At 42.3% G+C, this 13,813-nt stretch overlaps 1 protein-coding gene across 2 annotated transcripts in view; it reads right to left on the bottom strand.

Moving 5' to 3' along the window:
- The window catches only part of SLC2A13 (solute carrier family 2 member 13), a 352,851-nt gene that overhangs the window by 259,574 nt on the left and 79,464 nt on the right, over positions 1-13,813 (bottom strand). For both annotated transcript variants that reach the window (XM_006120405.5, XM_075927418.2), the window contains exon 2: positions 11,488-11,647. In XM_006120405.5, coding sequence (XP_006120467.1) covers positions 11,488-11,647 — 160 coding nt within the window. The remainder of the gene's footprint in view (positions 1-11,487; positions 11,648-13,813) is intronic.

Here is a 13,813-nt window from a genome sequence, read left to right as displayed (position 1 = left end):
GACTGTGGCACTGCTTTGACATTCCTCAGCACTGAATGCTCACAGAGCTACTCATGATGCTGCTTTCAGCAGCTGAGATGAGGTGGGAGAAATGGGAGAGAAACCCAAGAAGCGCAGGGATCAGCTCTACCTTCCCAAAACACTGCACTGTGGGATGCTTACCCACATTGCTTTGTTCTATCCAGGGCCGGACTAAGGGGTGGGTGAGCTGGGCAGCTGCCCGGGGCACCAACAGATGGGGGGCGCCTGATGGCAACTTTAAGGGGTGCATGGCGCCCCTTATAGCTGCCATCAAGCGCTGTGCGCCAGCTCCTGGCAGGCTGCAGTGCCTGCCCGGGGCAGGGGCCGCATTAACCCCCGCAGTGACCTTCCCCCCGCTGCTGCGGGGCCCTACACGGCCAGGCATGGCCCACCCAGGTGGCCCTGGTCTGCGCACCAGCGGCGGTGGCTAGGCAGTGCATGGGCGAGCTCATGCATGCACCGTGCACCCGGAGGTGGGCCCATGTGTCCCTGGGGCAGGCTCGCACATGCGCTATGTGCCTGGGGGCGGGCCCACGCATACGCCGTGTGCCAGGGTGGCGCTGCCCGCCCGGGGTCTGGGGCGTCTAAATGGCTGAGGCCAGCCCTGGTTCTGTCTATTGGGAGCTACCAATGTGACCATGAAATGTAGACAATGGGAGGCAGAAAAACCAGTTTGACCTATTTTCACTTTTGCTGGCTTTTGCATGTCAACAACACTTTTGTAGCCAAGCCTTCCCAATGTAGACATAACCTAACAGATTTATATGGGCAAAAGCTTTCATGCGTTACATCTGACAAAGTGGGTATTACCCAGGAAAGCTTATCTTGAAATAAATCTGCAATCTTTAAGGTGCCACATGACTCACGTAAGGATTATCTGTTATGTTCTTATGACTCCTCATTGTTTCAATAAATAAGATGTATCTAATTAAAACAGGCTTTGATTTTAGAACGATTTGGCCTAAGTCAAGAACAGAAAAAGCTGTTGATCTCTCCTGGTTTCAAGGGTCTATGAGATGGAGTTCTAAGTAATGCAAACCAAGGAACACAGAGTGGTGTAATCTTCAATCTTTTGCATAGGAGACAAATGACAACAGAATCTTTACCAAACTCACTGCTATTGGTAACTTTGGAACCCCCATGCAAGGGATTAGACAGCAAACTCTTCTTTCTCTCCCTATCTCCTGCAGTCTCTTTCCCTATGGCAACAGTTATACATTGATCCTGAAGTCACTGGACTCAGAAAGGGAGACATGTACTTTTTGACTTCTGTGGGCACCATTCCAAAATTACTTTTTCCCTTTCACAAAAGCACAGAGTGCTTTGTAATTTACTATGTGCTACTGTGGGTACAAATGGAGAACGAGGAGGCTGCAGCAGAAAAACTACCTAATATAGGAAACTGGACATGATCCTTCCCTTCACCCCAATAACTACTAGTTTATATGGGAGTTATTAACATTTAACATGGGAAGAAATGTAAAAACAGTTACAGCTTAACTTTAAAAAATACCCAAAGCATGAAATCACCCAAAGCATGAAAAACAGTGAAGGCACCCAAAGAACCTCAACTCTGTTCTCCCCCGACTCCTGTTAAAAACTTGGGGGGGGGGGAATCATGTAATAAGAATATTGTATCATTCAAAGTGTCGTTTCAGCTGTGACTACAAAAATGGAATGTGTGGTTCCTAATCATGCAGCTCGAACACTGACTCTGGCCTTATTAACAGTCATGCACTGTCCACAGAAAGTCACCATACACATTTCTGATTAGACAGATAGCATATTGGTGACAGACATTTCATTCCCCACTCTTCATTAAAATTCCTGTGCCATCAATTATTCAATGTGATCAAAGAGCTCAAGCATATCCATATACATGTGTCTCCTAGCCCAGTCCGTGTGACTTATAATATTGATATGAAAACAGTAATGGTTTGGGTGGCTAACAAAACATCACATGAAAATATGTACTTATAAATTATAACTATTAAACTATAATAATTATAAAACCAAATCTCTCCCATGCCCTTTTTTATAATACAACCACAAAATATCAAATAAAGTGACTTTTCTAAATGTATTGTGTTCTCATCTATGGCTACAGAATAAAACAACAAAGTTATTTCAGGAGATTCATTTAATTAAAAAATAAAAGTAGCAAAGAAGGGAAAATAGGAGACTACAGGGCTAGGGATAAAGTTGCTTAAGTACTTTAATTGTGCATTTCCATATTTTCAAATATCTGAGTTTCTTTTATGTCTTAACTGTGAATTTCCTTGCTTTGCAGGAGTGTTTTATTGAGAACTGCAATGTTTTTGTAAGGTTTTTCACGCTGACATTATTGATTTTACTTGTTACTGAAACTCCAGCTTAAGCAGTTTGTCTGTGAGTCCATGACTATGCTACTTTAACTCATTCTGCTTTCTGTACATATATCTGTACCTCCTCCTCCCCGTCCCAGGCCCCGTTATGATTTCCTTCAAGCCCTAGCCAGAACTGTGCCCAGACGCTTTGATGATGGACAGGCTCATTAAAGGGGGAGGGCAAGGCAGGGCAGAAGGAGGGCAAATACTCAAGGACCCAGCAATTCAAAAGGGCCTGGAGCTCCTGGCCATTCCTGCTACCCAGGCAGGGCGAGTACCAAGGGCCCTATAAATTGCCATTGGAGCTCTGGACAGTGTGCTGCAGGAGGCTTTGAGCGCTAGCTGGGAGTGGGCAGCATGCTCCAGGTGGTGCTGAGGGCTGGCTGCCTCAAGCCCTTCCCTTTCCACCTGAGGCCCTGCCCCCCCAGGAGCATGGAGCCACTCCCGTCCACATTGCCCAGGGGCCCAGCAGTTCTCTTGGCCCACCTGACAATGGACGCCTCAAAAGAAACTTGTCAGGAAGTTCCTGGCTCCCACATTCTTTTCACGCAGATGTCGAAGTAGTCTTTCCACTGCATAATTGCTCTTTCTACTATATGAGGTGTCGTCTCCATTCTCCCTTAGAACAAATCTCCAGGTCTGGAGGACTCAATGACTCAGTAGCATAGTTCTTCAGTGAAACACAACACCCATCAATTAAGATAGTTGGGTTTGTTTTTTTTTACTATGGATTACAGTGTACTGTCCAAGAACTATAGTATCTTAATGGTCGAGAAAGAGGAGAATATATTTTATACATATGAATATATTTTACACACAAAAAATAAAACAACATAATTAAGATTGTTTAGTTAACCATTTGAAATTTAGGAAATGTCAGAATTAAAATTGCCGTGTTCCCTACAAAACGTGGGGCAGCACAGATTCGCAGGTGATTAATCAGCCCCACCCAGTCAGGAAATCAGGACTCTTAGATGGAACATTGGCAGCTGGTTACTTCTGGCAGCAGGCAGTGCTCTGCCCCAGCTCCCCACCCTCCCACCGTGGTACTGGGAAACCGTTATGCTCTTCGAGTTACAGGAGATAAAGAATCACCCTCTACAGCTGAGGAGGAGAACCCTTGTACCCCCAAGGCTGAGAGTTCTGATTCCACCACTCGGAGTAACTACAGGGTTTCTGGGAGTACAGGTGAAGAAGTCTGAAGCGTGGGTGGTATTCTCCTCAGTCTTTCCTGTCAAAGGTAGGGGCCCCGGCAGAGATAGGTGCATTCTGGAGGTGAATGCCTGGCTGCGAAGATGGTGTCGCCAGGAGGACTTTGGCTTCATCAACCACGGGATGCTATTCCAGGAAAGACTGCTAAGCAGGGACGGGGTTCACATTTCGAGGATGGGGAAGATCATATTTGGATGCAGACTGGCTAATCTAGTGAGGAGGGCTTTAAACTAGGTTCAATGGAGGCAGGTGACCAAAGCCCACAGGTAAGTGAAGAACATGGAGACTTTGGAGATGGGTCAGAAATAGGAGGAAGCGTGGGCTATAATAGCAAAGAAAAAGGAGGGACAAGCCAGAAGTGGGAGGCAAAATCAAACCAGTATCTTAGATGCCTATATACAAATGCAAGAAGTATGGGTAATAAGCAGGAAGAACTTGAAGTGCTAATAAACAAACACAACTATGACATGGCTGGTATCACAGAGACTTGGTGGGATAGCACACACAATTGGAATATTGGTATAGAAAGATACAGTTTACTCAGGAAGGATAGGCGGGTAAAAAAGGGAGGAGATGTTGCTTTATATATTAAAAATGTATACACTTGGACTGAGGTGGAGCTGAACATAGGAGACAGATGTGTTGAGAGTCTCAGGGTTAGGCTAAAAGGGTGAAAAACAAAGGTGACGTCATGCTAGGAGTCTACTACAGACCACCTACCCAGATGGAAGAGGTGGATGAGGTTTTTTTTTAAAAAAACACTAACAAAATCATCCAAAGAACAGGATTTTGTGGTGATGGAGGACTTCAATTATCCAGATATATGTTAGGAAAATAACACAGCGGGGCACAGACTAACCAGTAAGTTCTTAGACTGCATTGAAGACAACTTTTTATTTCAGAAGACTGAAAAAAGCTACGGGGGGGGGGGGGGGGGGGGAGCTGTTCTAGATTTGATTTTAACAAATAGGGAGGAACCAGTTGAGAATTTGAAAGTGGAAGGCAGCTTGAGTGAAAGTGAACATGAAATCATAGAGTTCATGATTCTAATGAATGGTAGAAGGGAGAACAGCAAATACAGACAACGGATTTCAGGAAGGCAGATTTTGGTAAGCTCAGAGAGATAGTAGGTAAGGTCCCAAGGAAAGCAAGACTAAGGGGGGAAACAACTGAAGAGAGTAGGCAGTTTTTCAAAGGGACATTATTAAGGGTCCAAAAGCAAGCTATTCCACTGTGTAGGAAAATAGAAAGTATGGCAAAAGACCACCTTGGCTTAACCAGGAGATCTTGCATGATCTAAAAATGAAAAAGGAGTCATATAAAAAGTAGAAACTAGGACAATTTACAAAGGATGAATATAAGCAAACAATACAGGTATGCAGGGGCAAAATTAGAAACGCAAAGGCAAAAAACAAGCTCAAACTAGCTACAGTCATAAAGTGAAAGTAGACGACTTTCTGTAAATATATTACAAGTAAGAGGAAGACCAAGGACAGGATAGGCCCACTGCTCAGTGAAGAGGGAGAAACAATAACAGGAAACTTGGAAATGGCAGAGGTGCTTAATGACTTCTTTGTTTCGGTCTTCAACAAGAAGTCAGATGATGAAGGAATGCCTAACTTGGCGAATGCTAGTGGAAATGGGTTAGGTTTAGAAGATAAAATAAAAAATGAAAAAGTTAAAAATCACTTAGAAAACTGAAATTTCTGCAAATCACCAGGGCCTGATGAAATGCATCCTAGAATATTCAAGGAGCTGATAGAGGAGGTATCTGAGCCTTTAGCTATCATCTTAGAAAAATCATGAAAGATAGAAGAAATTCCAGAAGACTGGAAAAGAGCAAACATAGTGCCCATCTATAAAAAGGGAGATAAGAACAACCAGGAAACTACAGACCAGTCAATTTAACTTCTGTGCCAGGAAAGATAATGGAGGGAGTAATTAAGACATTTATCTGCAAACACCTGGAAGATAATAAGGTAACAGCCAGCATGGATTTGTACGAACAAATCATGTCAAACCAATCTGTAGCTTTCTTTGATAGGATAACGAGTCTTGTGGATAAGGGAGAAGCTGTGGACGTGGTATATCTAGACTTTAGTAAGGCATTTGATATGGTCTTGCATGATCTTCTTATCAACAAACTAGGCAAATACAACTTAGATGGGGCTACTATAAGGTGGGTGCATAACCGGTTGGATAGTCGTTCTCAGAGAGTAGTTATTAACCGTTTACAGTCCTGCTGGAAGGGCATAAGAAGCGGGGTTCTGCAGAGCTCAGTTTTGGGACCGGATCTGTTCAATATCTTCATCAATTATTCCAATATTGGCATAGAGAGTATGCTTATTAAGTTTGCAGATGATTCGAAGCTGCGAGGGGTTGCAACTGCTTTGGAGGACAGGGTCATAATTCAAAATGATCTGGACAAACTGGAAAAATGGTCTTAAGTAAATAAGATGAAGTTTAACAAGTACGGCCAAAGTACTCCATTTAGGAATGAACAATCAGTCTCACACATACAGAATGGGAAGCAACTGTCTAGGAAAGAGTACTGCAGAAAGGGATCTAGGGGTCATAGTAGATCACAAGCTAAACATGAGTCAACAGTGTGACACTGTTGCAAAAAAAGCAAACATGATTCTGGGATGCATTAACAGGACTGTTGTGAGGAAGACACGATAAGTCATTCTTCCGCTCTACTCTGTGCTGATTAGGCCTCAATTGGAGTACTGTGTCCAGTTCTGGGCACCACATTTCAAGAAAGATGTGGAGAAATTGGAGAAGGTCCAGAGAAGTGCAACAAGAATGATTAAAGGTCTAGAGAACATGACCTATGAAGGAAGACTGAAAGAATTTGGTTTGTTTAGTTGGGAAAGGAGAAGACTGAGAGGGGACATGATAGCAGTTTTCAGGTGTCTAAAAGAGTGTCACAAGGAGGAGTGAACGAAATTGTTCTCCTTGGCCTCTGCGGATAGGACAAGAAGCAATGGGCTTAAACTGCAGCAAGGGAGGTTTAGGCTGGATATTAGGGAAAACTTTGTAACTGGCAGGGTGGTTAAACACTGGAATAAGTTGCCTAGGGAGGTTGCCGAATCTTCATCTCTGGAGATATTTAAGAGTAGGTTAGATAGACGTCTATCAAGGATGGTCTAGATGGTACTGGGTCCTGCCATGAGGGCAGGGAACTGGACTCGACCTCTTGAGGTCCCTTCCAGTTCTAGTGTTCTATGATTCTGTGATTGTTGCCTGTGAAACCTTAATTCCAATCCCTGGGCTTAAGCATTGTGATAAAGAAATTATCACATATTGTATTTTCCAGAGGACCCCTGCCTCATTCAGTGCATAGGATAGACCATGATGAGGGGATTAATCGTGGCTGTGTATTTTAAAAGGCTGTTTCAACAGGACCCCATCTAACTTGCTGCAGAAAACAGAACGTGTACAACAAATAAGGCCGGGAATGCAATGAAAGAAAAGAGGGAGTCATGATTAAAGAAGCTGAATTCTGACATTAAAAACTCAATTATTTCTCTGCCTCTGCCACAAAGTTTGTGTGTGACAGTAGCTAAGTCACTGAAACCAACTTTTCATGGGGTATCATGAACTATGTTCTTCACTTTTTTTTTATTAACTGAAGTCAATAATTGAATACCTAAAGCACAGAAAGAAAAGTAAGGTCTGGAGGTCACAAACTTCAGCATCCAAAATACATGGATACTTTAAACCAGTGGTCTCCAACCTTTTTACACTCAAGATCACTTTTTAAATCTCAGAACAGGCGAACATCTACCGCCCCGCCCCTTCCTTGAAGCCCCGCCCTCTCTATTCTCCTCCTGTCCATCACTTGCTATCCCCAGCCCTTACTTACACACTCTGATAAACAGTTTATTTTTAAATTATGCGATACATACAATTAAAATCACGAGTTTATAGTTATGAAATAAATGGTTGTTTTTTATTCATGCTATTTAAATCTAAAATGAAGCATTTATAATTATACATTTTGAGGGGACAGAGTACTGCGGCTGGGGGCAGGGGAGAGGGAACAGGGTGCTGGGAGAGGAGAGGGAACAGGGTTCTGCAGCAGGGGACAGGGTGCCAGTGGGGACAGAGTTCGGGGAGTGGGGACGGGAATGGGGACAGAGTTCTGTAGCTGGGGACAGGGGAGTGGGGACAGAGTTCTGTAGCTAGGGAGTGGGGGCTAGGGAGTGGGGGCTGGGGAGTGGGGTGCCAGTGGGGGCTGGGGAGTCCCCCGCATCTCCCTCCTCCCAGCATTCTCCCCCCGCCTCCCAGGGAAACCAGCGCGTGCCTGCCCCGGGGCCAGCACCCCCCGCGCAGGGAAGCACCACGCGTGCGCCTGCCCCAGGGCCGACCCCCGCCCCGTGCAGGGAAGCCCCGCGCGCGCGCCCCTGCCCAGGGGGCCGCGCGCGCGCCCCTGCCCAGGGGGCCGACCCCCCCCCACGCCGGGAAGCCCCGTGCCAACGCCTGCCCCGGGGCCAACCCCCCCACCGCGCGCGCCGGGAAATCCCCTGCGCGCCTCCCACGGGGCTGACTCACCCCTCCTGTGTGGTGCAGGGGGCCGGCAGAGCAGCTAGCGCACTTCTGGAATTGCCAGAAGTGGCGCTAAGCTGCGGGACTTCTGAAGCCAACACTACTGCCGTTTTCTCTTGAGGTAAGTATTGGGGCTTCTGGGGGGTGAGAGGGAAATGGGGGCGGGGCGGACAGGACGCTTCGCGAGCGACTGGTTGAGGCCTCGAGATCGACCAGTAACTCGCGATCGACCTGTTGGTGACCACGGCTTTAAACCTTCACCGTTCTGTGGCTCAGTTCCCCATGTGTAAAATGAGTCTAAAAAATGTCTTCTCATCTGAAGATAAATGTATTGATATCTGTGACGCACTATAAGGATGAGCACCATAGAAGAGACCATGAGGAAATCAGTTTTATCTGCAGGACTGCGTTTGAGTAAGGTGCAATAATTAAGCTATGGTGTTGCTCACTGATCAGTAAAGAGAAAACAGAGTACTATAAATAGCTGCTTACTAAAACTCAATTAGTGAACTTTGTATACAGCATGGGTCCTGTGGATTACACATCATTGAAGATTATTCACAAGGCACATAAGGAGGCCTAATTAAAATTGGATAATGTATTTTTCCCTAGTTTCATTCTGAGAAACAACTGAAGTGGAAAAAAATCTGCCTAAGGAAGACACCTTGAATGAAAATTTCAGTTCAAACAGTTAATTCTGTCAAAGTTATAAGCAGCTGAAAATGGGACATTATAATGAGAAGTATTGGGCAGCCTTAATAATAGGTAATGTTTAGCCTGCCTATAAAGTGATTGTTCTTAAAGATATAGATAATCCCTACTCCTTACTTAGGTATACATGCAATATTGCACTCTAAAAATGTAATCATATTTTGTGGCAATTATCATTATTTCATGCTCAAACAGCTGTGATCAGACAAGAGACTTAGAAATAAATACTTTATACCAGTAAAAGGCCTTTCTGTTCCCTTACACACTGTTCCCTTTGCTCACTTTTGAAATCTGTATTTAAAAGACAATTAGTGAAGCTCCACAGGGATGTAAGTGAAAAGTTATGAAATACAGACACAAATATTCCAGGTGTCATTTCTTCTGAAGACTCTGCAACCAATGCACTCCTGTTCCCCAACATAAGTTTCTAATGACAGCCCCACACAAATAAAAATAGATTTTTAAACATTAAAAAAATCTTTTAATAAGTAGTCAACTTTATCCTGTGTGAACACATTTATAAATCTTCTTTTAAAAAGAAAGCCATTCTGTTTGCATTAAGCTATTCTGTTTGCATACATCATTTGTTTTATTTACTCTTGAAAAATACAGCCTCATTGGAAGGACATTCAATCAAAGCTCAGCAGATTAAAACTAAGACAGAAAAGCTCAAAATTCAGAAAGTAGAACAATATTAGTTAACACTCTCAACCCAGTTTCAATAGAATGTTGCCCTCGAGGACAAACGATATCCAATTCTCAATAGATAACTATTGCTCAAACAAGATTATTAGGCGTACATTCAAATGTAATCTTTAAAATGACACATTTATTTGAAGATTGCCTTTTCAAGAGTCAATATTTACTTACACATATTTTAAATGCAGGAGGCAAACTGGCTTTATTATAGTAGAACAGCAACACACTATGGTTAAGGTTGTGCCACGGTCTCCGTTTAAAGGTGTTCTAAGTCCTTCTAAAATCAGTAAGCTTAGTCTTACTTCACTAAACCTCAAGAGGGTGTCTGGTAAAGTTAACAGCCTGAATATGGAATCAGTCAGGGGATCCAAAAAATAGCTTTTTTTTTTTTTTTTTTTTTTTTTAAGTTTCCAGGTGGAACTTTTTTGTCCAGAATTAGAGATGAAACTATTGATGTGAAGCAGATCAAAAAGGCTCTTCTAATTCAAAGCAGTGCATAGCACCAAGAAAATATTCATGGGGGGGAGGGGAGAATTGAAAAGAAAATTTGCATTTTTTTACACTGTGCATGGATTATATAAAACATCAGGAATGGAATCCTTATATCTTTAAACTTGACTCTTGTAAGTTCTCTGACATTCAAATGAATAATTTGATTGTTTGAAATTTGGTGTGCCTCTTAAAGGTGTGGGGTAGCATTAAATAACATTTGAGGTCATTTGACTGAGAGGTTCTCAGGTCAAAAGCGCCTTCCCAAAAAAGTCCTACCTAAAATAAAAGTTTTGGATGCAATGGCTGGAGATTACTACAATTTATGAGCCATGGGTGGCAATTTTATTTTGGGGGAGAATGTAATCAGACGCATTAATGTTTCTAGAGAGAAGATGATTTTGGGAAAGGCAATAACTATCATAATAGCTTTGCTTTTATAAACATGCGCTATAGTAGTTAACAATTTAGATTTCTTTCATGATCTATCTAGCTCAGTAGTCCCCATATTTTTCACATTGTGCTCCCTACTTATTTCTGTCTGTGCTGCCAGGAACTGTAGTCAGGAACTGGAGTTCCCAATTTTGCCCCACAATTTGGCTTTTCTTTGTGTACCTCAGAACTTGATCGTGCTGCAGTCTGCCATTTTACATGTTCAGACATTAGCGACTGATAACCAAACATCATGTAGCTAGGAATAATCTTAGGCCTTTATCATACAAGATCAAACAGCTGCATATTTGAAGTTTGTTAATCAAAATGAGAGTATGGGGAAGAAAGTTATGGCGGGGGGTGAGCAAATAGCATCGTTGATCTGATGTGCTCCTGACTTATTGTTATGGCTGTAAATATTAGCAATGTTTTGAGATGAGTAATTTGTTGAAATGAGGAGAATTGGTGACCCAGTAGAGGTTATTATGCTGACCCATGAGGTGTTACTAGTATAGGTTATGTGTTTTGTTAGAGTGAGTTATAAAATATTAGATAAAAGTAAATCTCTCTCAGTCCAAGAGAGCTTTTCTTTAGGAAAGGTGCTGGCATCGAAACTCCCCAACAGCTGGATGGAAAGAGGTCCCTGGAAGTCCATCTGGTGATTACTCAAAGCCATATTAAACTGCAGTTAATATATCTTGAATGTCCCTAACCTCTTGCTTATGTCTGTGTGGGCTTAATTGCTAATAAATTGTAGTTTAAAATAAGAACATGGTTATTTGTATTGATCATTAACAAGACAGAATTGCTGTGTACCCATAGACTCTCATTCCTGGCACTGCCTAGCATGAAATAGTTAAGTTACAACTGTTTTGGGTTCTGAAAGTCCTGGATAATACCAGGAGGTGCATGGACAGGGCACCCCACATTTTGTAGACCACCGATCTAGTTTCTTTTCAAGTCATGACAACTCAATTTTCACTTTTAAATGTAAGAATTTACAAACCTCCATCCATCCTTTGCGAGGTAGCTGAAGGCTCCATCAACAACACTTGCAAAGAACTGCCCTCCTGTGATGAAGAGAGTATTAATGGTAACTAATCTGCCTCTTAAGTGGGGTGGAGCGACCTCTGCGATGTATACCGGTACTGTCATAGAAGCCACACCTACAAGAAAAGTGTGGAATTAAACTTACAAAACTGTATACTACATTCTCTTCAATCATGAAACATTCAATTACAATATATAATAAATATGACAAGAAATTATAATCACTTGATTTCTGAGTTTCAATCTCAGAAAAAAACAGCAGCATTTTGTTTCACTGCTAATAATCTCTGAGGGTATGTCTACACTACCCTCCTAGTTCGAACTAGGAGGGTAATGTAGGCATACCGCACTTGCAAATGAAGCCCGGGATTTGAATTTCCCGGGCTTCATTTGCATAAGCGGGGGCGCCGCCATTTTTAAAACCCCGCTCGTTCGAACCCTGTGCCGCGCGGCTACATGGGGCATGAACTAGGTAGTTCGAACTAGGCTTCGAACCACCTAGTTCATGCCCCGTGTAGCCGTGCGGCACAGGGTTCGAACGAGCGGGGTTTTAAAAATGGCGGCGCCCCCGCTTATGCAAATGAAGCCCGGGAAATTCAAATCCCGGGCTTCATTTGCAAGTGCGGTATGCCTACATTACCCTCCTAGTTCGAACTAGCGGTGTAGTGTAGACATACCCTGAGAATGGTTAGCTGAAGCAGATGGGCACAGGCACTGGGAAGTAATCATAGTTACCATGCTTCTAAAAATTCAGAGATTCACGATACTTAAAGGAATTTAAAAGCAGTTTGACAATGAAACAAATCAGATTTTTTATCAAGTGAAACTATGATGAACTAAAGACAACCTTAAAATATGATCAAATATATTTATAGTTTCAGTTGAAAGGAAAACAAGCAGATACTGTACCACATGAAACTGAGTTGAAATGAAATAGTCAGACATTCATAATTTATATAGATACATGACAATCATTAGCAAAGTACTGAAATCTTTAATTAAGAATAGGGTCTGATGCTGTACAGCCACAGCTCTCCCTGGCTTCAAATGAAACCGTGAATGTTTTCCATCTCTGAAAAAAAAATCTGCCCCGTATCCCCTCACGAGAGGGGAATTTCACTGATGTTTAATAGAATTTAAGGTTCACTGTATGGCTGTTCTCTGAACTATAGCTGTCTCATATGGAACAAAGAGAAAGATCTGTCAGGTTTTAATCATGTATAGGGAGCAATTCAAACCACTGCAATGAAAAATGGTATCAGGAATACAAGGTTTGATATTTTGGCTAATATATATTCGTCTCATGCCTTATCATAATGGTGTCCTTACATTAGGAAATGGTTCCAAATGAATACATTTGGAGTATGAGATCTAAAACATAATTTAATTTTGAAAAATAGGAATCCAACAGAACTTCATGACATATGAACAGAAGATCAATCTATTATACCTAAACAGAAAATTTGAATATACCATGCAAATTTATGGTGTAGTTTGCAAGGAACATAAAAATACGTCTGGCAGAGAGAAACAACTAGTTAGTAGATCTGGGTTATATATGGTTAATTAAAATAAAAGATACTTTTGGGACAGGAGAGCGAAGGGGAATATTTCTATTGAAACTTGCTTAAATGGAGCACAGTGAAATATACCATGTGGATACAGAATAAACCACGTCCAAAGGCAAAACCCACTCTAAATAGGTGCCTGAGCTTTCTGATGATGTTACAGCAATGCACTGCTTTCCATTAGTGCACAGATGGCACCTCAGCACCAAAATTTAACATCAAATTCCTACAGACATTGAAATTACTCTGTCTCTTCTTCCTCTTCCCTCCTTTTGCCAGGGCTACAGGAGCACCCATGTCCTTTTATAGGTTAACTATTATTTAAAACTGACTTAGAAGAAGTTTCAGAGCTCCCACCTCAGTTAAATACAGAGTCTATGTGGTCATACACCTTGTTCACAATAGATTGCAGGGCTGCTACTAGCAGGTCAGACTGCTGTATTAGCTATGGATAGGCCACAGAGCTGTCTTCTCCAAGAGATGTACACCGGATGTTCTCATTATTAGTTCCCTTAATAAACTGCCAGGTTTACCTGTTGTATGCTCAGATAAGATGTATTACACATGATGCCATCTAGTGACTTATCAATATAATACATATTAATATTCCATTACAACTCCTCCCTTGAAGTCTTACATTCTTACCATTTGCAATATTTTATAAAATGGGCACTGCCATGCTATCTTTAAAGTTCAGTATATACAGTGGAGCTG

This window comes from Pelodiscus sinensis, chromosome 1 (genome assembly GCF_052426305.1).
Source record: "Pelodiscus sinensis isolate ZL-2025 chromosome 1, ASM5242630v1, whole genome shotgun sequence".
NCBI classification, from domain to species: domain Eukaryota; kingdom Metazoa; phylum Chordata; order Testudines; family Trionychidae; genus Pelodiscus; species Pelodiscus sinensis.
Note: the sequence above shows the minus strand (reverse complement) of the source record. Positions and strands in the feature narration are given on the sequence as shown.